The sequence below is a fragment of the Plutella xylostella genome, chromosome 15 (genome assembly GCF_932276165.1).
Source record: "Plutella xylostella chromosome 15, ilPluXylo3.1, whole genome shotgun sequence".
NCBI classification, from domain to species: Eukaryota; Metazoa; Arthropoda; class Insecta; order Lepidoptera; family Plutellidae; genus Plutella; species Plutella xylostella.
The window spans coordinates 5,783,911-5,810,601 of NC_063995.1; the positions used below are offsets into that span (position 1 = coordinate 5,783,911).

Sequence of the window (26,691 nt, forward strand, 5' to 3'; positions counted from 1 at the left end):
CAACCTTTAGCCGCGTAGCATGACTGATCCGGTACGCTGTTCTACAAGAAGCCCCTATATTGAGACATTATACGATTTGTTGTTTTTAACGTTATTTTGTGGACGAATTATAGATACCTAATAATAATATAATGATAATATTAAAAAGGCCTCAACACTCATCCTAAGACTAATGGTCTCAGGATCAATGATCTCATGTGGGTCGCACTCAAATTATGACAGTCTTTTAAGACATGTGGCCGCCTCGGCTGCGCGGCCGAGACTGCCGTAACAATGACATGCAGTGCACGCGTTGCCCTTCACCGCTGCCCCTCCCGCTACCCGCTGTCGTCTTGGGTACCTCGTCCCCTCCGCGTCTGTCACCCCGCAAGGAGGGTCGCCAAGCAACTTGCCAATCTATAGCGCTGCAATGCGGTAAAACTTGGTTTAACAGCATTGCGGTCGTAAGGTAAAGTGACCCCATAGTAGGTATGTACATTCTTGATCGAGTTAACAAAACATAATAATATACATTGATACACATAAGTATTAAAAATTTATAACACCGCTCTTTTTTGGTCTGGGCATCAAACGAAACAACTTACATTCACCCTTATATTCAAGCCAAAACATCTGGATATTCTTCTCCAGAGTCTGACATTTCCACCTTTAATTGTTTTATAGTATTGGTACGCGCTACTAGTTCCCTCAATAACCTCATAATATTCTTGAGCCTGTTCCTATTTTCAATGGTTTGTCTATTACTTTTGACTTTATAACGGCTTTTTTCAAGTGAAGGTACTCCTTGTAGTCCCTGAAAAATAGACATATTTAACTTATCTCTGAATAAATCAAACTATCTTTCTCATGCGTAGGGGAAAGGCCATTTTGACGACCGAATGGTGCAGAGGTTAGTGACCCTGATTGGTAAGCCGAAGGTTCCGGGTGCGAACCCCGGCCGGGGCAGGATACTTGTACTCTGGTCTTGTGTGTTAATATGTGTCGATATATCAGCTGTTCGATACCCATATTACAGGTTCGGCCCATTTTGGTTTCTCTACATCTATTATGAGGCATCTATTTTACTGATGAGAAAATTGGTATGTATCATAATTTCAATACATAAACATAGCATAGCATAGCTGTTTGTTCAGTTATTTAAATAAATAAATAGAAATTAAAAAAAAAATACATAATGGACTTTTTTTTCGCCATATTTGTAGTTCGATACGACAGATAAACTTACGTAAAACTAATAAGTAGACTTACGTAACGTTTGCCAAAGGCCAAAAGGTATAACTTGTTAAAAATAATTAAGTACCATCGTTAGTAAATTAAGCTAAAATAAATGAATTAAAAAAAATATGGATATCAATTCTTACGTTTTCTACATCTGAGTCAAGTGGTTGAGCATAATAAAATGGAGTATTCCTGGAACATTCAATTAAATTAGAGTGCCAATGTCCTCCAACGACTGGACGACTGGACGAGTGCCGTCCTACACAATTGATAAAATATCCGGGAGATTAAACTTCTGCTATTATATCAAATCTTCTTTCTTCTTGCATGTATTTATATCTTAGAAAATATGATTCAACTCTAATTTATATCTTACAGCAGGTACCATAGACATCTTCAACCATGGTATAAGATGCCTAAAACTACTAGGTATTGAATATACTTTAAAAGCCCTCAATAAAATATTTATAAATTAATTACCCCTTTGTTTTTGGTGCCCATATTTTACTCAAGAGTTTTTCTAAGCCATTGTTTCGATTGGATTCCTAGAAGAGGAAAGGTATGTTTATGAGGGAATCCTGGTTCTTTTTAAATTTCACTCGTTTGGTTCAGGCAGAAAACAAAATTACACAATGTCCTAAGACATAAGATACATAAACTCGAGGTTCCACTCGAGAGAGCCACGTACAGGAACTTCGCCTCCTACCAGAATAGAATAGAATAGAAGATACATAAAGTATATGAAACATTCGTTGATAAACCTCCTTTAGCACTTAGTGCGTCACTACTAAAGAAGCCTCCACTGAAACACCAGCGCAGTGTACTTAGCTACAGCCATGGGCGCTGCAATGGCTGAGTGGACACCTTTTTGGCGGACAGCAACTTTACACAATTACCCCCTTATTCATAGAGAAGTTACAAAACGTTTTAACTAATAAACTGTTTTGTCCCTCTCCAACAAAGAACAATTTGTTCTTTGACAGAGAGGGACAAAACAGTTTATTAGTTAAAACGTATTGTAACTTTTCTATGAATAAGGGGGTAAGAATATAACCTCTATATATAATTTATAATTAAGTATGATTGCTGTCAGTGTCAAATAAAGTTTTATCTTTCTTTCTTTTCTTTCTTTCTTTGGGCGAAACATTCAGTGGAATATAATTTTATGGGTCAATCGACTGTGGATGAACCATGTCAGACCAGATGGTGCACTCACCACCATGTACCGGGGCGGGGCGCGCCTGAAGTCGGAGTACCGCACGCGGTCGCCTCCGTACCTGAAACACATGCACCCATTTAAAAAAAACCTAAAGAAATGCATGTAGCATGTAGGTACTACCTATCTGCCGAGATGTTGATGACGTCTATAAATGACTTTATCTATTAGAATACTTTAAAAATCATCTCCGGAACAACGCGGATTCATAATCAATGTCAAAACATCCCTTCTCTAGTCGTTGTACCATATCCATACAACCATAATATCTATCGAGACGGTCCGAAAAATAGTTCAAAACAAAACTTAACACGAACAATAATAAAGGAAGTTTCCCCGCACTCCACACGTCTTGATCAGTTAGAACAGAAAGCTATCATAATCCCCGGCACTGGCGAGAGTGCTTTTAACCGTTTTGCGCGATAATCCCAGCCAACACGCCCCTTCGACAGCGGCTCAGCTAAATGAGTTTTATCATCGCTTAAGTGTGGGAAAACCGTGTAAATATAGCACATTTGTGTGTGTATGTACCCAGTTCGGATGTATGAAATTACGACGAATGTCTTCGCCTTTTCGCTGGAGTGGGGGGCCAGATTCCCGGGATTGTCTGCTTAAATTAATTGGATTGTTGATGCCTTTGCAAATATGATGGGACCCGTTGCTGAACTAATCCTTATACTTATCCACTTCTTCTTCGTCGTATCGATGGCAAGTTAGTGCGATATAACATTAGTGCATTCCGACATTTAGTGCATAAGTGGTTAAAGGAATAGTAAGTGGTTGTTCACAGCAACAAATATTGTAGATAAGTAAATAAAAAAACTTTGGCACTTATATAATTTAGGGAATATATATCCATATAAATGTAGAAAGAATAAAATGAGGTCGACTTAAAAACAAAAAAAGTTTGTGCATTTTTTCTTTTGACCTAAAATAACAAAACAATGCGTAACATTATGAGATAAAAGGCTCTAAACAATAGGCTCGCCGAAGGGCCAATATTGAGTGCTCTCTGTCCAAGGACAGCCTCAGTTGTTTCAGATAAGCACTTTTGAAATCAGGAAATATCACAATGAAAAAAGTCTCTTGTAAAAATCATCATATCGCCCCGATATAAATTTATTATTGAGGTACAATTGTACCTGTACAATGTATACGATTTCAGAGTCTGATTGTACCAACGTGTGCGCTGTGTGATTTATTATCATTGTTTTTCCTATGTCTTTAGAAGGAAAAGCGATGCTAGACTCGTGCGTGAGAGGGATGAGGGATGTACAGTCAGCTGCATAAGTAGCTATACAATTTTGTACCTTGTCAAACTACCAACTAAACAAAATGTCATTGTTCATGAATGAATTGTATAGCTACTTATGCAGCTGACTGTACTCTAGATATTTTCTAGTCTAGGGATTCTAATAAGAACTTTATTTTCCACAATAATAAAATATAATATAATGTGTACGTGTAGTGTAGCTGACATAACAGACCATTTGCTACGTGGGTTGGTTGGTGCTCAATACACGCACAACGCACATGGCTATTGCTCCCTGCTGTATTGGCAGAAGGAGAGGATTTATAGCAACAAATGTACACTATTCTCTACAAGTCCTGTATATTATACGGTACAGCAAAGGTCAAGTGGAGTTCGTCGTTAAATTGGAAAATTGTTCATTAGTGCCTCGTGCATGTTTCAAAGGACGAAATCGAATGGATGCAGTACCATATCCATGATTTTAAACCACGTCAATAATAATAATATGTTTCGTTCGCGTACAACATTTTTGAGGATTAACTCGGATAATTTTTTTATATTACCGGATACCTACTTAGTGATAAACTATGAATAAATTTTTTTCTAAGGCGCGTTGCCATAAAGACAAAGGCTTCTAGTCCCCAATTCATACATACATCCAAATTTTCCCACCAAACAAAAATATTAAACTTACGACAACCCCAAATTTTCCAAGTTCCCATACACTGCGTACCCGTCGTCGTACTTCTGGGGGAACTTCACAGCTGACTTCAGCGAGCCGAGGGTGGGCCGCAGCAGCGTGTGGCCGGGCAGGAGCGGCTCCGAGGGAGGCTGGTCGCTCGGCTCTGGCGGCACCCCGACCCCGGTGTCGTAGTCGTTTTCGAACGAGCGATGGTTAGGTGGCTTTTGGAGATATATTTGTTGAGGGTGTTAAAAATGATATAAGAAGGCGAAAGGGGCTGACTACAAAGTTAAGTACAAATATCTGTTATTATTCGACGAATGGTGCAGTGGTTATTGAAACTGAGTTACAGTGTACACAGTCACACCACCATTCTATGCCGAAGGTCCCGGGTTCGATTCCCGGTCGGGCATAGAGGACACGGAGCCTCTTTACAAGCAGCTGTGCCATCGAGCCTTCACAGAGCCTCGGAGGTATTACAAAAACTCAAAATGTTATGTTTTTTTTCGTCACCTCTGGTACTTACAATGTCGTTATCCAAATATTCTGAGGGATCGTATGCATTGCTGAAGCAGACAAACTGTAAGAAAAAATAAATAAATTAAAGTAAGTATATTAAAGTTTAATCACGAAAGATAGAAATAAATTTAAATCCAGAGACACTCTAATGAAATAATAAAGAATAAACTTACTCTAATTAATACTAGAAGTTTAACTGAAGTCTTCATGATTATTTTGATAAAGGTATCTTCTTCATAGTTTTACCAATAACAAAGAAAAATATGTACATATAAACTTTAGTTAAGACTTAAGTAAAACATTCATGCATGAAATTAATCAAGATTTATCTACAATTAATTTAACTTACCTATTAACTATTATGTACACGTATGCTGCAGTTTGGTACGTATGTACTTAGGTAGGTATGTACCAGTTGGTTTTTCACTTTGAAACTCTATTCATTTTTAATACTTTCCTACATTTTGGAACATGGATGATGTATAATAATATCAGATTGTTGTAGTGCACTCACTAAGTACTCTACCACACTTTCATATACTTAGGTACATACTTCATAATTTTAATATTTATAACGATGCCTAAATATTCAGGATCAATCAGGATTCACGAGTGCAGATCATTGTGTTGGTCGTACCGACGACTACAGGCAGGGTCGACGACGATTTGAAATAAGGCCAAAGACAAAGTCTTCCGACACTGTTTTCTGTAGAATATAAACCAATACCGACGCATTAATTATGCTTAGAAACTTGACTCATACAAAACTTTCAGCATTGTTTTCGCACACACAAACTTCAGCTTTCCGTACATCAATAGCACACGTGTAACATCACAACAACGAGCTGTTCAGCAGAAAACAATACAAAACAAACGGCAAGTCATATCAAACCCGCAACAGGGGTGAGTAGTTCAGCAGCTTGAGTAGCTTGTGTCCTTCACTCTGGCTGTACGTTTAGCTACTTTCGTTTTGCGACCAACAGCTCTATTGCGGTGGTTTAGAGGCTGTAATGGCGTGGCTGGTTTCGTCTCCAGGGTGCGGGGGTAGCCCGGAGGTGCCGCGAGGAGTGTCATTTATTTTGTGTAGCATCCGGCGTAGCGCCCGCGCCCCCGCCCGCCCCGACGCTTCTGACATTGCAAACACTGACAGTTTAACGCTTTTGCTGCATCAGCTATACAACTACATTGGGCACTCGCTTGCACCGTTTTACTTTTAATAAGTAAGTCTTATGTATAAAACAACGACGACTCGGGTGTATCGTTAAGTTATAAGTTTATAACGAAAATGTGACTAGGAGACTAGTTTCAAAAGGACAACTCTAAACACTTGGAGTTCAAAAATACATTTTATTTATGGTATTTGACGTATGTTTTCGCTATAAAAGGGATGTTGAAATACAAATTAAGTTATTCTAAAAGGACTGTATGTGACTCATAGAGTTTTCAAAATAAATCTGTGAATAATCATCAGCACGCAGCACCTTACTAAGATAGATAATCATGAATTATAGGTTATAGAGCAGGATTATTGCACATTAAAACGAACATCGTACAATACGAAATGCATATTTATTTATTTATCAACTGCCTGAGTACATAAGTAAGATGGTCTTGATACTCTTGATGGTGACCTCGATGAGATGTTCTCTACATCGGAAGATAGTCGTCCTGAAAATTAAAAATACTGTGTAAAAATATGCAAACATCGTTTTTGATCTGCATAATATCGTACAGGGTGTTGCAAAAAGGGTATACTAAGCCGAAAGGGGGTGGCTCAGGGGGTCAGTCTGAACAAACCCCTTTCGGCTTAGTATACCTACCCTTTTTGCAACACTCTGTATAATTAGATGTAGCGGGCAACTCCACTCAATTCGACCAAACCAGAATTGCTCTTCATCAGCATCATCACAACCAATCACGTCCCCCCTGTTGGGGAACAAGTTTCTTTCCAATGAAAGTAGGGTTTAGGCTTTTCCGCCACGATCACAGAAGCTAGCTCAACTACGGACGCTTCTTGACGGAACGGTTCATACTAATAATCCCCCCCCGCGCGCCGCGCAACCGAGTAGACGTGTTTATGTGTCGCTCTCAATTTGTTTATCTTTTAATTGGTTTAAACATTAATTTCAACATAAATTTTACCTAAGTGCAGTAATACAACGTATCTAAACCGGATTACTCAATAATCTCAGTCATAAAGTGCATATAAATAAGTGAACTACAAGAATTAATGTGCTAAAACGAAATAGTGACTTGCGTTATCAGTGTGAATGTGAGGTGGCCGCTACTCAAACCCGATAGACCACTACGTCACACTTACATCGTCCCTCCTATTAGCCAGCCAACATATCGAGACTTTCGCATCAATATGTTAATTGCATAAAGCGTATGCGTTGAGGCGTCGCCTAAGTAGCAGAAGGTCGTCGGTTCGAATCCTCACAGTGGTGCATATTTCTTTTTCAATTTTTATAAGATAAAATAACTTATAAAAATGTCAAATGTCCAGAGAACACCTACCAAAACGAAACCGTCACGTGATGAAACTTCCAACATGGGTACTCCAGGAAATCAAGTATTCTCACGGAGTAATGTTGATGTTAGCAACTTACAAAACATTGATACCCACTTCGCACAAAGAAATACTAAACGTTCCAGGGAGAGAGACTGTGACTGCGAACAAGCATTAAATATGCTCACATCACGTATGGAAGAACTTATAAGTAAATTGGAGAATAAACAAGAAGCCATAATAATGAAACAAGATGATAAATTTGAAAAAATCCTAGGAAACTTTAATAACAGCATAACTGAGGTCAAACAGAAAAATGAGGAAATACTCGCATCTATTAACTTTCTGTCCAAACAGTATGATGATCTTAAGACCAAACTTGATACTTTAGAAAAAGAAAGAAACGAAAACCAGGACTACGTGCTACAGCTTGAGAATAAAATTGAGAATCTCGAAAGGAAGTTTAAGTCAACAAGTATTGAGTTCAGAAATGTACCAGTAAGAAAACCGGAGACAAAAGATGACCTGTTAAAGATGGTGAAGGATGCTGGTACTTCACTTAACACCAACATAGAGACTGCTGATATACGTGATGTCTTTAGAATCAGTACCAAAAATCCTGAAACTAAGCCTGTAATTGTTGAATTCAATAGTGCTATAATAAAGGATAAGGTGATCCAAGCCTCTAAAACATTCAACAAATCAAAAAAAGGCACTGATAAACTGAACACGAAGCACCTTGGTCTAGAAGGTCCAATTAAACCTGTTTTTATATCAGAGAGCTTAACACAGAAAGCAAAAAAGTTGTTCTTCCTAGCTAGAGACTTTGCAAAGGCTCACGACTTCAATTTCTGCTGGTCCTCGCATGGAAAGATATTCCTACGTAAACGAGAAGGATCTCCCCAGTTCCAAATCAACTCGGAAACCGACCTTAAAAAACTCATTAAATGACTATCCTGCAACTATAGGGTCTTATATTGCATGTATATTTTGCTTCATTACTGCTACACTTCACTTAAAGTTCCTAACCAAGTTACTATCTATCCACTGTTCCTTTCCCCTCATTGGTATATGTATAATCAATATAATTACTTGTCCATACCCCATCAACCAAACATATTTATTATTATGATAATGTGTTTTCCATGTACTTTAGATGTTTTCTTCTACAAACTGAACAATATAATTTCGCTTAAATATAAGGTCTGGCTTTGGCTGTGCAACTTTTACCGCGTCACTGTAATATTTAAGGCTCTCATTAAATGAACGTAATTACAGATACTACTGAGGACATTGAGTCCTCTTTTGATACAAAGTTCTACAGGTGCCTTGCTGAAGACTGTAAGACACACTTAGGCCTTAGCAACAACCAACTCAATATCTTGCATGTAAATATCAGAAGCATTAACGCTAACTTCGACGAACTGAGAGTGTTCTTGAGCAGAATGGAAGTATTATGTGATATTATTGTCCTCTCGGAATGCTGGTTAAGTAAAGTTGATGTCTTGCCTGATCTGGATGGTTACAGTTCATTCCAATCAAATTTCCTAACACAAAATGAAGGTGTTGTCTTCTACATTCACTCTAGTCTCTCCTCTAATTCAGTGGTTGAACCTGATTTAACTGATGGAAACTGTCTGGTTTTCATGTACAATAATGATTTAGCTGTCGTTGGTGTATATCGCTCCCCAGCATCTGATAGATCTGTTAACAAATTCATAGATAGTCTTAACAATGTGCTGGATTCTTTAAAGACTGTTCATAATGTTATAGTTATCGGTGATATGAATATTGATATCGCAGTGAATAATAAAGACAAATACTGTGATGAATACCTCGAGATGCTTGCATCTCACGCTTTGATGCCCACGCATTACCTGCCTACCAGACTCGATAGATCATGTCTCGATCACATTGCTCTTAGGTCTCGTTATATTGACAATACAACTCTTGTTCTTGACACTAAGATAACTGATCACGACCCAGTATTTATCAATCTAGTCTTTGACTCAAAGTCCAATCTAAGAAAACCACCCAGTATGGGCACCCGTACAAATACCGCAGCGGTAATCACTGCCTTAAAAGTCGCGGACTTCTCTCACATATTTAGAATAAAAGACCCTAACGAAGCTGCAAATACTTTGGTTAAAATTGTGTCTGATATTGTCAAAGATCATACTGTCATAGTAAAAATTCCTAGAAAAAAACGTATTTTAAAACCCTGGATTACCCCTGGACTCCTGAGATGTATAAGACATAGGGATAAATTACATAAAAATTTTAAAAATAATCCAACCGACTCTAATGCAAGACTGATATATTGTCGTTACAGGAACTTTTGTAATAACTTATTGAGAAAACTAAAGCAAAATTTTCAAAGACTACAATTAGATGCTGCCAAAAATAATCCTAAGGCAACATGGGATGCCATTAAAAAGATAGCATACTTAAATAAAACCTCATCACCCTCAACAGATTTATTAAAAACTTCGAAAAATCCTAAGGCTGCAGTGAATGAAGTAAATACCTTTTTCGCTACCATAGGGAAAGAATTAGCCATAAAAGTGCAACAGCTTGGAACAATTCAATCATCAGGCCTTTCTTCTGCATGTTCTCAGAGTAGTGTTGTTGATTCTATGGCTATTGTCGTGGCTACTGAAATGGAGGTTGAACGCATCATACTGGGCCTGCGAAATAGCTCTGCTGTTGGATGCGACGGGATCTCGACGACCGTTTTGAAACATGCACGCCGATCCTTATTAACCCCGCTCACTCACATTTTTAATAATTGCCTACTGACTGGAATTTTCCCGGAATGCTTCAAGAGGGCACTTGTTCATCCAATTTACAAGAGTGGGGACAGAGACAGTGTTACTAACTATAGGCCTATTTCAGTACTTCCTGCGGTTTCTAAGGTCCTAGAAAAGTTATTAAACTCAAGACTTGTTAACTTTTTGGACAAACACAAAATAATATCCGATAGACAATTTGGGTTCCGCAGAGGGCTGTCTACTGAGGACGCGGTTCTTACAGTTACCAATGAGATTGTGAACAAGCTTGATTCAGGCAAGAAGTGTGTGGGGATCTTTCTCGACCTCTCTAAAGCCTTTGACACTGTCTCTGTCCCTATCCTACTGTCCAAGTTAGAAAATATTGGAGTGAGAGGGCTTGCGCTTGACATCTTCCGAAGCTATCTCTCTAATCGCTCTCAACGTGTAAAAATTGAGCAACACATTAGCGAAGATGAATGCCTGAGCTTTGGTGTGCCTCAAGGAAGTGTCTTGGGACCGACCTTATTTCTCATCTATATAAACGGCCTTTGCAATCTTCCCTTATCATTTTCCAAAATAGTCACATATGCTGATGATACAGCAGTTATCGTTCATGGTGACGACTGGCCTGAGACTCAGAGTAGAGCTGAGGCGGCACTGGATGAGATTGGCAAGTGGCTACGGAATAACCTCCTGACACTTAACCCATCGAAGTCTACTTACATCACATTTGCGCACAGGGTCTCATCCCAGCCGTCATCAGACGAATTTAGCATGGCAGTTCATTCGTGTGACCGCCCGGCTGGAATCTGTGGTTGCCCTCACTTGGTCCGAGTCCCTTTCACAAAGTATCTTGGTGTCATACTGGACAGCTCACTCAATTGGCATCAGCACATCTCCACTTTGGTTTCACGTGTGCGCAAGCTCATATATATCTTTAGGAGACTCAGAGATGTTGCAAACCCAGAAATACTTAAGACTGTGTACCTTTCACTTGCACAATCGATCCTGAGCTATTGTATCCCTGCTTGGGGTGGTGCAGATAAGACGGCCATGTTACGTCTGGAGCGTGCACAGAGAGCAGTCCTGAAGGTTATGACTCGCAAACCCATCCACCATCCCACCAGTCTATTATATGCAGAATGCAAAGTTCTCACAGTCAGACAGCTATTTATTTTGCAAACTATCCTCCGTAAGCATTCGTCTCTCTCTTTTAACAACTTAGTGGCCAAAAAACGTAGAAAAGACCTTATTTGCGATTTACCTACCAGCAATACAGCACTTGCTAGACGAAGCTTTGAAGTGGTTAGTTCACTTCTTTATAATAGAATAAGTAAACACGTAGTTATTTACCCACTTAACAAAATAAATTGTAAATTAACTCTGAATAAATGGTTGCTAGAAGAAAACTATGCAGATACGGAAAACATACTTGCTGTCCAAAAATAAATAAAAACACACAATCCAATTTAAGCATATACCTACTTATTTATTATTATTATTTAATCCCCCCCCCCCCCCCCACCTCCTCCTCCCTTATTTAACTAACATTATGCATGTTAGATAACTAGAACTTAAGTAAATTATTAACTATATGTATAAATGAATATATACAATAATTTGATTTTATTTAGGAAAAGTTAATTGTAATTTTAAAATGTTAATTTTAATGTAACATAAACTATTTTTAATTTTATTTTATTTTTTTTACTCAAATTATTCTGATGTATAATTTCAGGAAAAAAAAATGAATTAATGAATTTTGTAAATTATTTTGAACTTGCTATGTCTACCTATTATCCACAAATTTGTCAAATACTGGAGGGCACTGACACCTAAATCTCAAGATTTTATCTTACCTTAGGTGTCAGAGCGACTACCTAATTAGAATCCATTGCACCATGATAATATTATGTTACTTTACATTAATAATTACCTAATTTAAGTGCAAATGATTGATATAATAAATTACTTTTTTTTAAAAAAAAAAAAAAAAAAAAAAAAAAAAAAAAAAAAAAAAAAAAAAAAAAAAAAATAGTATAAATGACTAGGTACGTGGACAGTGAAGGTAATCTCTTACTTAATTCTGAGGGCATATTTTCCTTGCCTCTTTGTACCTGATTGAGTACTACCACAATACCTCTAGTGACTGAATGAAGTACAGTCAAGGACAATGAAAGCTAATCCCTCTCAGAGGGACATAGTAATTTCAGTCAGGTTTCTCTGCCCTTAACTGTACCATCAATGTACCCGGTTGAAGTACCACCACTATTCCTCTAGTGACTCAATGAAGTACTTATAATATAATAATAATAATAAGTAGGGATATCTCACAAATGGCCATCCAACCCCAAACTAGGCAGAGCCTGTAATATGGGTATCGGACAGCTGATATATCTACACAAATACATAGATAGATACCGACATATTAAATATAAATATCAACACCCAAGACCCGAGTACGAATATCTGTCTTTATACAAATTTTAATACCTGCCCCAGCCGGGAATCGAACCTGGGATCTTAGGCATAGCAGTCAGGGTCACTAACTGCTACACCATTGGACCGTCTATGTGCCTATGTACCACCACTGTACCTGGTTGAAGTACCACCACTTCCTGGCATGCACGCTGTTGCCGATGCCGTCGTCCTTGTACTTGGAGAAGCTTGGCGCGTTGGGGTGCAGGTTTACATGGTTGCCGGTCATCTGTAGGAAGTTTATATTTATAAGTAACTTTTTTACAGAATGGTATTCCATCGGGGAGGAATCCAAAAGTCCTACTAGGTACAATTTTTTTCTAGTTGTGAGCTAAGACGTCCCAAGTATTAGAAAGCATACGAACGAGTTTATAAAATACTTATGTAAGTTTCAATTCAGACGTACCACAACCATACCACAGCCACAACCACGCCGTGTGGTCGGGCGTATATTTTGTATTAAAAATGAATAATTCAATTAACACGTGCCACATTTTGCCGTTGTTATCGACCACCTGTGTAATACGACCACATCGCAACCACATCGCGTCGGCAACGCCGCCACGCGGCGGCGGCACCGCGGCCACCTCTTCCCCCTATTAACTGCATAACACCACGTGGTTACCACATCGCAACGATAGCGACAACACAACCACATCGACATTTTGTCGCTGCCACAACGCAACTGCAAAAGCCGCTGCCACACTATTCACACGTAACCACAGCTTGACCACATTATGTCGCTGCGACGTGGTGTGGTGGTGGTACGTGTGAATTGACGCTAATTATTTGAATTCGCAGATAATTTTTCAAATTATACATAGGAACATAATAATAGCCTCCGCTTGTTGAGATTTGGCAAACAATCTATACTAGAAATAATATTATATTAATATGAGCATTGAAGTCATCAAACATCATAGGGCTCAAGCTATATTTTACAAACTATAGGTTTCTACCTCAAAGTTCCATGGGGAATTCTGTTTATATCTATTCTTGGTGACGGTGTAGGGATTGCCCGGGTTGGCTTCTCCTGAACCGGATGACTCGGAGTCCTCGTCATCACTGTCATCACTCTTCCTCCTTCTGAAGTCCTGCAATGTTTATTGTTTTGTCATTTACACTGATTCCTACACGGTTTAGTTCGAGAGATTAGTACCTGTAGGTAGGTAGTAAATACTGGATTATATAATATTTTCATAGCTTTTGACTCTACGTCTACTAATAAAATAACTCACACGAAACAGTACCTGATCCAGCCTTTAGGTATTAGGTTTTACTAGATTATATTTATACTTATACATTTAACACAGTATTTCTTCTTATTTTACATTTAAAACTTACGTTTTCATCACTGAAAGTAATTGAATGATGTATTTTAGTATTATTTCGACATTTCTGTATGCTGTACGTCAGAGGAAAACGTAATAAGCCCTCCTCTTGAGAGTATATTTTTTTACACATAATTAAGTATGTAACAGAGCTAATTTTCGCGAACTAATGAAATAAATACATATTTTTTTTAAACTTGTGTACCTCTGAAGTAAAGAATTATTTACTAATATAATTAAATAATTATAAATGATTGAGTCGTACCTATATAATGTCTTATCCATTACTTCGGAGGCTCGATTTTCTTGCTCGACCTACAAAGGTATAACATGAGTAATAATATTTCAACATTTCAGGCTAATTAGTGATGGAGCCTGAACGGGTAATGAAATAATAATACCTACATATAAAATTAATGCGTTTAACTTACATCAATATAGCCATCGCCGTCTCTGAGATATTTCGATCTTAAATTGGAATTTTTGAAAATATAATTAATGAAAGTTAGTGTCCTCAAGGGCGTGGGTGGTAAATTCAAGAGCAGATACATTGATTTGGAAACTTGTTGGACCCTTTGATAGAAAACAATTTGATGAAGATTTTATTATACAAACTGATTATACAAAGCCAAAAGAGGGTGACTCAGGGGGTAATTGTGTGTGTTTTTTTTTAAATTAGACAAAAAAAAACAGACAAGCATAGAATTAACTGAACGTTCCTTTGCAACCCTCGGCGTAAGGAAAAGTCAAATACCTACTTGTAAATGTTCAGCAGCTCCCCAGTTTATGGGGCTAACCAAAACATACAGTAATGTTATCCCACCCATATTTGCCTACACCCCTTTAGTCATGTGTAATGTTTTCACAACGCCCGTGAATGAAGAAACAATAATATAATGGCGGCGGTTAAAATGGGAACAGGAGCATCGTACAGACCTACATTAGGATAGTTCCCATGGTATGCAATTTATTTTTGAGAATTATAACAGACACGTATTTTTCCCTTTTGCAATTAAACTACTTTACACTTTAGATAAAATAGGTGCCAGCAGTGATTAGAGTGAGGTACCATGAGGGTTGAGTAGGTATGTTTGTCATGTTGATATTGTTTTTTATTCATGGGTGTTATAATTTAATTTATGGTTTCAATCCTTACGGCTGCGGCAGCGCCCACAGTGCCATGTTCATATCTCGAACTGTGTTTCTGAAAGTTTCCTAGAAAGCAAGAAACTGGGATTACTATTTACCGGCCCACTAATGGTTCTTAGTATTCATATTTTGTTAGTATTACCTAAGAAGAATTTATTTGTAGTGCTTTTGTGAGTCGGAAATAATTCTACGGCATTCTCAGAAAAACACTTGTTATTTCTATGGTTGCTGCAATCCTCAATTAAAACCATAACTTACGTATATTTGGCGAAGCAAATTGTTATTAGGGCTGCAAATGAAAATAAAAAAATACCATGGCCATCATATTATTATTATATTTCATATTAAAAAAGTACCCCATCCACTAGGCAGAGCCTGTAATATGCGCGTGGTATATCTACACAAATACATATACATATACATATAATAATACCTATATATATATGTAGACACATATTAACACCCAAAACCCGAAATATATGTCTTTAAACAAATATCTGGCCGGCTGGGGATCTTCGGCATAGCAGTCAGGGTCACCAACCACTTCGCCATTAGGTCATCCAATAATATAAAGTACTTACGAAGGTCGTAGTCTCGATTTCCTTTCGACGTTGTATATTTTTTTTGGTCCATGAACGCGGTGGTTCATCGCTAGAGCGTCTCGGATGTACTCTTCCATAAAATCATCATTTTGGACGAAGGGGAACTTGCTCGGGGCATTTTTATTAAACTGGTCAGGGTTTCCCTTGGCATGCAGCAAGGTTGGAGGTTCCTGTAATTATTTCATTGCTCATGAGTGTATAGCCGAAGACAGGCGGGAGACTGCACTGGACCGTCAGAAATAGCGATCTCTTGTGCCGGAGGCCAAGACTCACTCGCGCTTCCCCGAGTACTGCAGCATCATGTATCAGCAAATCAGCACCCTGTCCGTGGGCCGTCAGCGACTGACGCTATTCTCACTTACTACGGAGGTTCTATTCTATCTGTCTTATCCTTTCACCACGGCAACTAACCCTAGACCAGATCTAGGGTCTCTACAGGTCTAGGGTCTCTGAATTCTCGGGTCTCTACAGCTTTCATTTTATTATCAGCAAAGAATACTAACTGTTCGAATATATCTTGGAAGTACTGGAAGCCTTGGAACTATGAAATTATTTATATTTCTCGTAGCTGAACCAAGGCCTGCTAGATAATATTCTAAATTTCTTCGTGACAAGTCATTTTTTATAATCTGTAATAAATTATAAGTAAATAAAATGTGTAATTACGTAATAAGTTTGCAAGAATCTAGATGTGCAGGCTTTCATTCACGATGTTTGCATCCAACGTAAGAGTAGGTAGGTACGTGGTAAAATAAGAGGAAGCGAAGCGGTTCATTAAACAAATCGCTCGCAGCTCGATAGAACGCGGCCAAGACCGACGCTGCCTGGCGTACCTCACCCAAAGGTTATCCCTGGCGATACAAAGAGGAAACCCAGCCAGCATTATGGGTACCTTTGGGTGGGGTGCAACAGAAGAGCGCCACCAACATTTGTAAATATATATATATCTAGTCAAATATAAGTTTTCTAAAAAAAAAAAACACGCACTCATCTCTTGCGGGGTAGGCAGAGGTTTATTGCTGCACCCACTTTTCGCCAGAGTGTATGTTAGTCCCAATGTAATAGGGGGCGGGCCTATTGCCATTTTACGGGCACATACAAGACCCGAGAACAAATATCTGCCCCAGCCGGGAATCGAACCCGGGACCATCGGCTCAGTAGTCAGGGTCACTAACTACGCCATTCGGTCGTCATTCGTATAAGTTTTCTATTATTAGTTTATTTAATATTATTATGTATCTGCTTAAATAAATATCCCATTTAAGTTGTGCTTAAATTCCTTATTACTATAGAACTCAATATTACAAGACAGGATTCGAACCCACGGCCTCACGAATGAGAGCCTAGACCTTATCCGGTACACCATCACAACTCCTATAAAAATCTTTAAAAAGATTTCCAATTTCCCAAAAAATACTTACACTATACGGTCTGATGAATCCGGTACTGCTACTGCTGGATTGTGAGGTAAACTGAAATAAAACTTTTTTTTTAATATTTACATTAATAATTCGTAAGTGTCTTAGCTAAGATTTATACTATTACTAGTTACCATGCAAAGTATTAATACTAAATGCAGCATTTTAACTTAATAGCAACCACAAATAAATAACAATATGTAATTTAATTCTTAAGCTACTTCATTTTTGAACTTTGTATGAAGGCTGAATAAGTGAGTACGCATAAAAGCATACCGTGAAACAAAACTCATCAAGAATCACTTCAGCGTCATTTTTAATTAGGAAAACTATTTTATGACAAACTATTGTAATTCATATTGAAATAGTTTATAGTTATAGGGCCTGTTATACAATGTCTGGATAATCGCTACTTGAGGGATAAAAGACAACACTCACATCTTATAAAATACTGATCTGACTGAAATTATTATCATGCCATGTAGGTATCTAAAAACTATGTTTTATTTATTAACTCATATAATGTATTGTACCTAGTGCTAAAGAAGAGCGGAGTCACCTACTACAGGCATTGCATGCTTAAAAGGTGATTCCAATAACTTTGTTTGATTACGTTTTTGTTACCAATAAAGATATTTTGTATTTTTTTTGTATTGTATACTTTTATTGTATATCTTCATCTGCAATAGTGTTGTGTTGTTAGAAGGTAGAACAAATAAACGTTTTATATTTCTATCTTTAAATAAATAGAGATATTATACCGGCCGATCGCTAAAATATATTGAACACATCTCATTCCAACATGAAATAAACGTATAAAATCGTTCCGTGATCTATCAGGCGCGGGCATCGCGACAAGCCCTCGCAGAAGTGGGCAATTGAAGGCCACACTCAGAAACATACTTAGCCTTTTCATTGGCGGAGCTTTTATTCGCAGTTATCTTTTGAAATTTGAGGAACTATTTGAACTAATTTGTATTTTTTTCATAATTTTCTCTTCTTATATGAAATTAATATGAAATCTATCGTAATAAATAAGACTTAAGTACTCGTTGATTAGCTATAAGTAAGTAGTTTATTTATTATATTAAATTGATAAACCACACAGTGAATTTTGGTAGCTAAGCTGCTCAAACAAAGCAACAACCCTGCGTAAGTAATGTAAAATTTGCTCTCAAATGTAAGTTACCTACAGTAAATATAATAATAGGTACACATTTACGACCACCAACAGAACAATAGTTCTTAATAATAAAGTTCTTTTAATAAACAGACTAGCGTTCAATGCTGGCAATCTACTTAATTAAAATAGTCTGTGATTGAGAAAGTTGGAGCCATATTAAACCCGCTTTATTTTCTGTCGAATAACAAGAAGAAGGTTTTGTTTAAGTAAAAATAATTTATTCAACTCAATTAAGTAATAAAAAATAACAACTATACAATTTAATACAGGTCTCAATTTTAATACAGACTTTATTTTTGGAATGTTTTCTGCTTGTTTTCTGTGACTGTAAACTTTGGTTTTAATTAAAAATATTTTATTTTTTAGGCGGTGGGACTTGCGCTGCGAAACTGCCGATGACGTTGCCCGGCGGGAAGTAATTAGCTACGACGAATGTTTTGCCGTCCGACGACTTCGCCACCCCGACCCCCATCTCTTTGGTGGACTCCCAAATCACTTGAGTGAAATGACCAGATGCTAAACTCGTGGGCTCTTTCCCAAACGTATGGAGCTTAATTTCACTGTACCATTTGTCGACCGCCGCCGCTCCTGTTACTGTAAAATTGGGATCTGACGACCAAGCGTAGAATATGTTTTCACCGTAAGTGCTTTGATCTCTGTGCTCCATTTTTCCTGTTTTCGCTAGAACTTTGGCCCATTCAGTAGAGTATTTGCAAATTTTCTTGTTAAGTACTAGTGGGGGGACGCCGTGCTTCTTCCTGTACGCGTTGTGCGCCTGCAAGCATTCTTCCTCGAAGGTGTCTCCTTTATCAGCTGAAACTTTTAGCTTTCCGACCAAATTGGTTGCGATTTCTCCAAAGTTCCTGCTGTTCCTGTTGCTGCCAGCCGGAGACGGGGCCAGGTTGTTGTTGGGTGTACTCTCGTTGTTGTTAGTTCTGAACTGCAAGGCGCCTGGTGGTAGAACTTTTGTAGCGAACTGTCCGGTGTAATTTCCCGGGGGATTGTAATTAGCGACTACGTACAGTTTACCGGATTTGCTCTTGGCACTGCCGATGCCGAGTTCCTTGGTGTCTTTCCAGACGATTTGTGTGAAATGGCCGCAAGTGAGAATTTCAGGTTCTTGTCCAAAGGAGAAGTCGTTTATTTCGCTGTACCATTTGTCGACGCAGTCCCGAGCCGTGATCCTGGTGCTGGGGTCCGGCGACCAGCCGCAGTAGATGCTCTCGCCGTAGTCTGAGTTGAGGCTGTAGGCCATGGCGTCTTTCCTCGCGAGTTCCTCGGCCCATTTCTGGCTGATTTTGCAAAGGTCCTTGCTCAGCACGAGCGGGGGGGCGCCGTGGTCGCGCCGGTACTCGTTGTGGATGTCGAGCGCTTCGTTCTCGAACTCACTCGACTTGCTGCTGAATAATTTGTTCTGCAACAAAATAGAAACCGTTTTATGCACAAAATTTAACTTGCTTATTATTGTCATTATAAGGAAAAAATAAATTTACTGAAAAATACGATAGAAAGACAAAGTAGATTTGTTTGTAAATAAACTAACATAGTAACACGTCATAAACAAACAACGTAAGTAGTCATAGAGTAAGCGTTGTTCTATGTAAAAGGTACAAAAGCCATGAAGCCCATGAAGGTGGCTGATAAAAAGGTTACTACCGAGTTCTGATAGGAAACTGCGTCCTATGAGTCGAATGTGACTCACAACGAGGCGAATATAGTTAATTTACAAGCGATAACTTGTCCTTCGGGGAACTGAGTATGATTGCTTCATGTACACAAACTAATTCATTCTTATCGTGGATTTATCAGATTATTTCGTAATATGTGGGAAAGTAAGTACTTCTCTTATGTTAGTATAGTAGAGCAAAGGGTCCTTGTCAATGAGTAATTATATATGACAATGGTCCTAGTGATTTATTAATTATCACCACAGATGTAGTCAGTGCAAGGTGTAGTGGAATCATCAGCATCGTCATACTCCTTTCGTACACATCCAAACATATCATTCTTGCTCGTCATCATCATCATCATCATCATCAGCCTTCTATCGCCCACTGTTGGGTATAGGCCTCCTTATTTGTACTTGCTCGTAATTAATAAATAATAGAAAGTAATTATTTCATATTTCTGTATTGAGTAGGATATCGCGGTAAATGATATTAAGTACATGTTTCATTTTTGAATTCTCTACCTGTGTAGGTATACCTTGAATATGAAGATTAGGCTTGGTATTTATGAATAGATTATAGTAGTTCCGTGACTGATAAATACAATATTTATAACCCAATATAACAAATATATCAGGTTAGTCAAATTATTTTTTAAATAACTTTGACACTCTTGTACAGTGCTCCAAAATTGATAATGCGCATAGAAATCTTTGACAGATCAGTTGTTTTCGATTATGTGACACATGATATTGACTCCTATTTCTTTCGAACAAGGTGCAAAATGCAAGTGCCTTTTTTAAAGCTTTTACGATTTAATGATTCGGGTGTGAAGATCTGCATGTGCATTATTCATTTTGGACAAGTGTATGTAATTTAGTGCAAAACAGGTTGTCCTGTAAAAAGTGGACCAATGAAAAAAGAGATAACATACTTACAGTGCCTGAGAAAAATACATTCTATTTAACGATTATCCAAATATGAGGATGACTTCGTAGTCTCTCTAATTTTATAAAAACTCACTTTAATGTTTTAAATTGAATTTATTTTATACTATCACGATTTTTGCAAAGGTATTGTTGGTAAAAAATATAGGTCTCTGTTTACTCGTAATATTCAATTAAAGTACCTACTATTGACGTCATTTTTGATAAGTATAATAATATCGAATTGGCTCTAGATAACATAAAAATAAATGTACCGAAATACAAGTACCTTTACCTTCTCACTATTCATTTTAAATATATGCAATCGTCTATCATTATAGTGTATAAACAATGCGGAATTTGGCATAACGATAACGGCATAACTAACTATTTAAGTAATGAAACCAGTGTAGGTAATAAAATAACTGAAACTGAAAGAAAATAACTTCTTGAAAGAAATAGTATGTACTTCAGTCTTTCTATAATATGCCGTCCGAAACAAAAATAAGTAAGTAAAAATAAAAAAAAAACCGTTCGAAGGTACGAAACTAATTAAGAACCTTATGCCTACGTGTTCATAGTCTTCACAAACACAGATATACACTTCCAACTTATGGCTTCCCTATTTCAAGATCTCGGGAAAAAAAAAACAGTTGAAGTACAAAACAAAACTTTACCATTGCACTTTTTCCCTCGCCCGGAGGTGGCCGCCAATCAAACAACAATAAAAATAATGAACTTTAACTCCCGGCCCTGTCCACACAATTGTATGACCCACTTGACAAGCGTACCCTGACTGAAATGATTGTGCGAATGTATGGTGCGACTGTATGTAGTATGCGCTAATGGTCGCTTATCTCAGATAAACGCAGTTTATCAAATAGAGGAAACACTCTCCCGCGAGTCCGTCCGTTTCGATTTTAGTAATCCGCAGTGGCACTAGTAGTACCATCCAAGTGAAACTTATAATAGTATACTATCCTTAGGTAATTTATTTGAAATTAAACGTTAATTTTCAATACATCTTTGAAAAGGGTTTCTTCTGAAGGGCACCTGAGGTACCGCGAAAAAACTTTCCGATCATACATAATAATCATAAGTCTATAATTATGTAGGTACTCTATGTTAATTCGCTGGCCTATTATGAATCTCTTTTATCTTCACTTCAAGAATTATTATGTATATTATAGGCATACTTAAGTATTTATATATATAGCATAAACTCAAAAGGTTATTAGTCCATTGCCCCAAATGTTGGAAAAAATTAAAGACTCGATGGTATGAATTGCAAAAGGGAAAGATTTGTTGACTGAACCCAACGTTATGTTACTGCAACATACACTTTAACTTTAATATATATAAATAATTAAATCATTGCAATTGTGTTTAACGCGATACTGAATGATAATTGTCTTCATTGTAAAATTAACTAAATGATGTCAGATTTAACTGAGTATTTTTTTTTATGCAGCCTGTGTCGTGTCCCACTGCTGGGCAAAGGCCTCCTTATAAACTGACCACCGTTCCCGATAATGTGCTTCCTTCGGCCATTGAGGCAAAAACCTGTCGAGGTCGTCCCGCCATCTCCGCCTGGGTCTTCCGCGTCGCAGACGTCCATCACTGGGCACCCACTCGGTGACAATTCTGGCCCACCGGTCCGGGTGCATGCGACAGACGTGGCCTGCCCAGGCCCACTTCAGCTTCGCAGTCTGTGCGCCCACATCAGTGATACGAGTCGAGGAGCGTAGCGTGGTGTTCCGGATTCGGTCTATCCTTCGTACACCAAGTATAGTACGCTCCATCGCTCTTTGGCAAACCTTGAGTTTGGACTTCTGATGTTCGGTCAGAGACCAAGTCTGTGCGCCGTAGGTTAGGACAGACAGTATACACATGTCGATGAGTCGGCGTTTGAGTGTGAGAGGGAGAGTGCCCTTCATTAGATCTTTCATGGACCAGAAGCTCTTCCAGGCGTTGTTAATGCGTCTTTCGACTTATTTGTCTTGCCTGTTCTCGAAGGATGCTATCTGGCCCAAGTAGATATACTCATCGACATATCCTATTTCCTGCCCGTCTACCACGACCCTACTTTTGGCGCTATTGGTCATGACTTGAGTCTTAGACCTATTCATCTTCAGTCCCACCTCAAGGCTCGCCGTGCTAAGGTCTTGAAGCATTTGTGTCAATTCTGATGCGGACGAAGCAAACAAGACTATAGGTAGGTAGGTTTGTTAGCATTTTGCCACCAACGTATATACCCTTCCGCTCCCACGAGACCGCTAGCTTTTTGAAGACTTCTTCCAGTGTGGCAGTAAACAGCTTCGAGAACAGCGGGTCGCCCTGCTTCACACCCTTCTCTATATTGAATAGTGGACCTGGATTTTGAAGTTTGATATCTGCAGTGCTATTGTTATAAATCTTTTTCAGTATTTGTATGTAGGTAGGGTCCACGTCTTGGTTTTGCAATGCTGTGAATATGGAGTTGTAGGTGATGCTATCAAAGGCCTTGCTGTAGTCTACAAAACCAAGGTAAAGAGGTTTGTTGAACTCACTATGTTTTTCTATTATCTGATTTAGGGTGTGAAGATGGTCGGTCGTAGAGAATCCAGGTCGAAATCCTGCTTGTTCCGGTGGTTGATGGGAGTCAAGTTTAGCAGAAATACGGTTTTCAATTACTTTAATAAATATTTTATAAATATGGGAAATTAAACTAATGGGACGATAGTTTCCAATATCAGACCTATCACCTTTTTTATGGAGAAGAATAATATTTGCGTGACATAGTTTGACAGGAAGTTGGCCTTGAAGTATGGTGTTGCACAAGTTGGTTATATGAGGGATGAGAGTATTTTTACCTACTTTCAGTGCTTCGGTTGTGATTCCATCTTCTCCTGGGCTTTTATCGTATTTCATACTTTTAAGGGCTGTGTAAACTTCCTGCCCTGTTATTGGTGGGATAGTGTCGGGGCACGTATATTCTTTGTCAGGAAGTTCACTTTTATTGGCATCCGAATAAAGGTTCTTGAAAAATGTGGTACATATGGTGGTTATATTATCTCTATGGCTGTGTTTAACACCGTTCTCATCTTTGAGGCAATTTATCCAAGTTTTGGTCCTGTTGGCTCCCATTTTGGCATTACGAAGAGAATGGTGTTTTTCTATTGCAATCTGAACTAATTTGGTGTTATATGATCTAATGTCTTTTCTGATGCTACGTTTAACTATTCTGTCAATATGATTGTATTCAGGGGAACATCTTGCGTATGATTCTCTTTCATTGATTAGGGCTATTGTTTCAGTGGTGAGTTTATTGTCGTTAATCCTGTTCTGTTTTACTTTTTTACTTGCATCATAAATACTCTTCTTCTTAACTGAGTGTTAGTTGACGATAAGTACCATACGTATGACAACCACAGGATATCGACGTTTAGCTGGTATTGGCTGGACAAGGAGGGCTGAGGACAGAGACTAGTGGCATGGAAGAGGCTGTCTGCCGCGACATTATTTAATGATAAATATAGCGCATATTGTAAGGGGTCGCCGTGCAAAAGTCAATAGCCTGTATTTTGTATGGAAATGCAGACCGCTGCGTCCGGGTATATGTATAAAATCATTAATATACATTTATTAGAGGTACTTTTGCGCTGATACCCGCGACGCACACCTATAGGGACGTAATTATTTTGGGCACTTCAAGACACATAATAATATAAAAAAGAAAATAACATTGTCCAAAGCACAATAAAACTGGTGTCGGACACTTGCGTGTGACATTAAATTAAGTCAATTTAGCAAATTGTCGGATTATTAAAATGACAATGACAACCGGCTAACTCACTGGACGAAAATACTAGCTGTGGTTTCTGACTTTGTGTATAGAGAGAGAGAGGTACAGTGAATTATTTAAAAAGTAGTATTTTTTTGGGGGTACTTACAGATAAAATAGCCAGATAAAATTGTGGAAAGTAATATTTTTACAGCCGATATATTTTATCTAAGTTTGGGAAGTGACATCATCATAAAATATTTATTGCCAAAACAACTTTGATAAGTCTGTCTATTTGACTAATAAGTGACATTCTGGTTATCTATTCTCAAAATAAAGGTAAAATCAGTTATGACTAAGACTGTATGTAGGAACTCTAAAATATATCTTGCTAAAGGTAATCGTTGTAGAACCTACAATCATTTTCCATTGTTTGTGTGCAAAAAATGAACAAAGAAAAAAACGTTAGTCACGAAATTTGATAACCTGTGATGATATGTGTCTTCATTATCTCAGCTCCGTAGCCAATACTCACATTACTCACGTACTTCGCCTATACTAAGAATAATTTATTAGCTAGGAATACAGTAGAAGGTACCAGCCCTTATCCCAATAACTTTAACTACAGTCTGGCGAAAAGTGGGTCTGCAGCAATGCACCTCTGCCTACCCCGCAAGGGAGTACATTAGTATTAGTACAAGGCGTGAGTTTGTATTTTTTATTTTTATTATTTTTAACTACAGTAAAACATTAAGGGTGTCTTGCACAACAAAGTTAATCAAAATTAAATAGTTTGTCTCTATCTTTTACCCTAATATTGACGTGACTGCTAAAAAAACAAGTGTTGGTAAGATAATAATAAAAATATGATATCATAACAGTATGGTGTAAGAAGTTGAAAGAAGTTAGTACTCACTATAAGCGGACATCCAGGCACGACACAAGGTATTTTCATACCTACGTTGTTTTCACAATCAACACTAGCGTTTCTAAATGTTTCAGCTACTGTAATTTAAACATTAGCCGCGGTGCCTGCAACGCGTGCAGCATATCTAGATAAAGTGCGTAATACGGTGCTCTCTTCTCTTATCAATGTGTACGAAATGTCAAGTTTGTGTGGCCAGAGTTTACACGTAGATAAGAAATAGGAGTTTCCAGCATCTGTTGCGAAAGTTCACCCAAAGGGCCTAGTGGACTGAGCTCAGGTTTTTATTTATTTTATTTATTTATTTAACTCTTTATTGTACAAATATTACAAATATAAGTACAAAGTGTGGACTTAATGCTAAAAGCATTTTCTGCCAGTCAACCCGCAGGTTTTTACAGGGTATTGCAAAAGTGGTATAATACTCTACTTACTGCTAAATAAAATTGTATCGTGAAATGACTTAGTCAGATGATCTCACTCAGAAGGGCTAGTACGGGGCGCATTTAAGACGTGACAAAAGTTCTCCGTCGCGCTCGCACTTGAGGCTGCGCGATGTGAGTGAGCGCGATGCAATACTCTTGTCACGTCTTAAATGCGCCCCGTGCTACTAGCCCAGATCAGATCACGTTGCTGATAAATGCAATACGTGGCTCAAAGAAAGTACTGTCTCATCTCTACAAAATCGGGGCCAAGTTTTTATACGTGTTTGTTATGACTTGATACAAGTGCTACTGTTTTTATTTATTTTCTTAGTGTATACGATCTGATGGGGCTTATATAATAAAGTCGTTTGTTGTGATCACCAATCGTCTTGCTTAATTAAGTTTTAACTTAAATCCTAATGAATTATGAGAGATTGTTTTTGAGAGATTGTCTTTCATTCACGTCGGCTTCGTGTTAGTTGCGCACTACAAGACACATTATTGTTTATAATATTTGGATGAATTAGAGGAAGCTGGATTGCCGCAGAAAAAGTTAAAGGAAAATATATTGTGATATATCTGGGTGGTAAACGCGATGGTATGCGTAATTGCAAGCATCGACTCGTCTCACAGCGAGATGAAAAAAACATCCAATAT

At 38.0% G+C, this 26,691-nt stretch overlaps 2 protein-coding genes across 5 annotated transcripts; both read right to left on the bottom strand.

Moving 5' to 3' along the window:
• Positions 1-6,437: 6,437 nt before the first annotated feature.
• Positions 6,438-16,634, bottom strand: LOC105386747. 3 transcript variants are annotated; one of them, XM_048625792.1, is made up of 8 exons: positions 16,231-16,633; positions 15,133-15,897; positions 14,408-14,444; positions 14,242-14,291; positions 13,990-13,999; positions 13,605-13,739; positions 12,764-12,874; positions 6,438-6,555 (listed from the first exon to the last, which is right to left on the bottom strand). In XM_048625792.1, exons 2-8 carry the CDS (start codon positions 15,162-15,164, stop codon positions 6,535-6,537), a joined length of 396 nt encoding a protein of 131 aa, XP_048481749.1. In that variant the 5' UTR covers positions 15,165-15,897; positions 16,231-16,633; the 3' UTR covers positions 6,438-6,534. The 3 variants fall into 3 exon arrangements, with proteins under 3 accessions (XP_048481749.1, XP_048481747.1, XP_048481748.1); XM_048625790.1 differs by having other exon boundaries at positions 14,408-15,897; positions 16,231-16,634; XM_048625791.1 differs by lacking the exon at positions 16,231-16,633 and having other exon boundaries at positions 14,408-15,930.
• Positions 16,635-18,524: 1,890 nt separating this feature from the next.
• Positions 18,525-25,753, bottom strand: LOC105386748 (repressed by EFG1 protein 1). 2 transcript variants are annotated; one of them, XM_011557375.3, is made up of 2 exons: positions 25,601-25,753; positions 18,525-19,742 (listed from the first exon to the last, which is right to left on the bottom strand). In XM_011557375.3, exons 1-2 carry the CDS (start codon positions 25,637-25,639, stop codon positions 18,684-18,686), a joined length of 1,098 nt encoding a protein of 365 aa, XP_011555677.3. In that variant the 5' UTR covers positions 25,640-25,753; the 3' UTR covers positions 18,525-18,683. The 2 variants fall into 2 exon arrangements, with proteins under 2 accessions (XP_011555677.3, XP_011555678.3); XM_011557376.3 differs by lacking the exon at positions 25,601-25,753 and adding an exon at positions 21,599-21,759.
• Between the last annotated feature and the right edge of the window lie 938 nt (positions 25,754-26,691).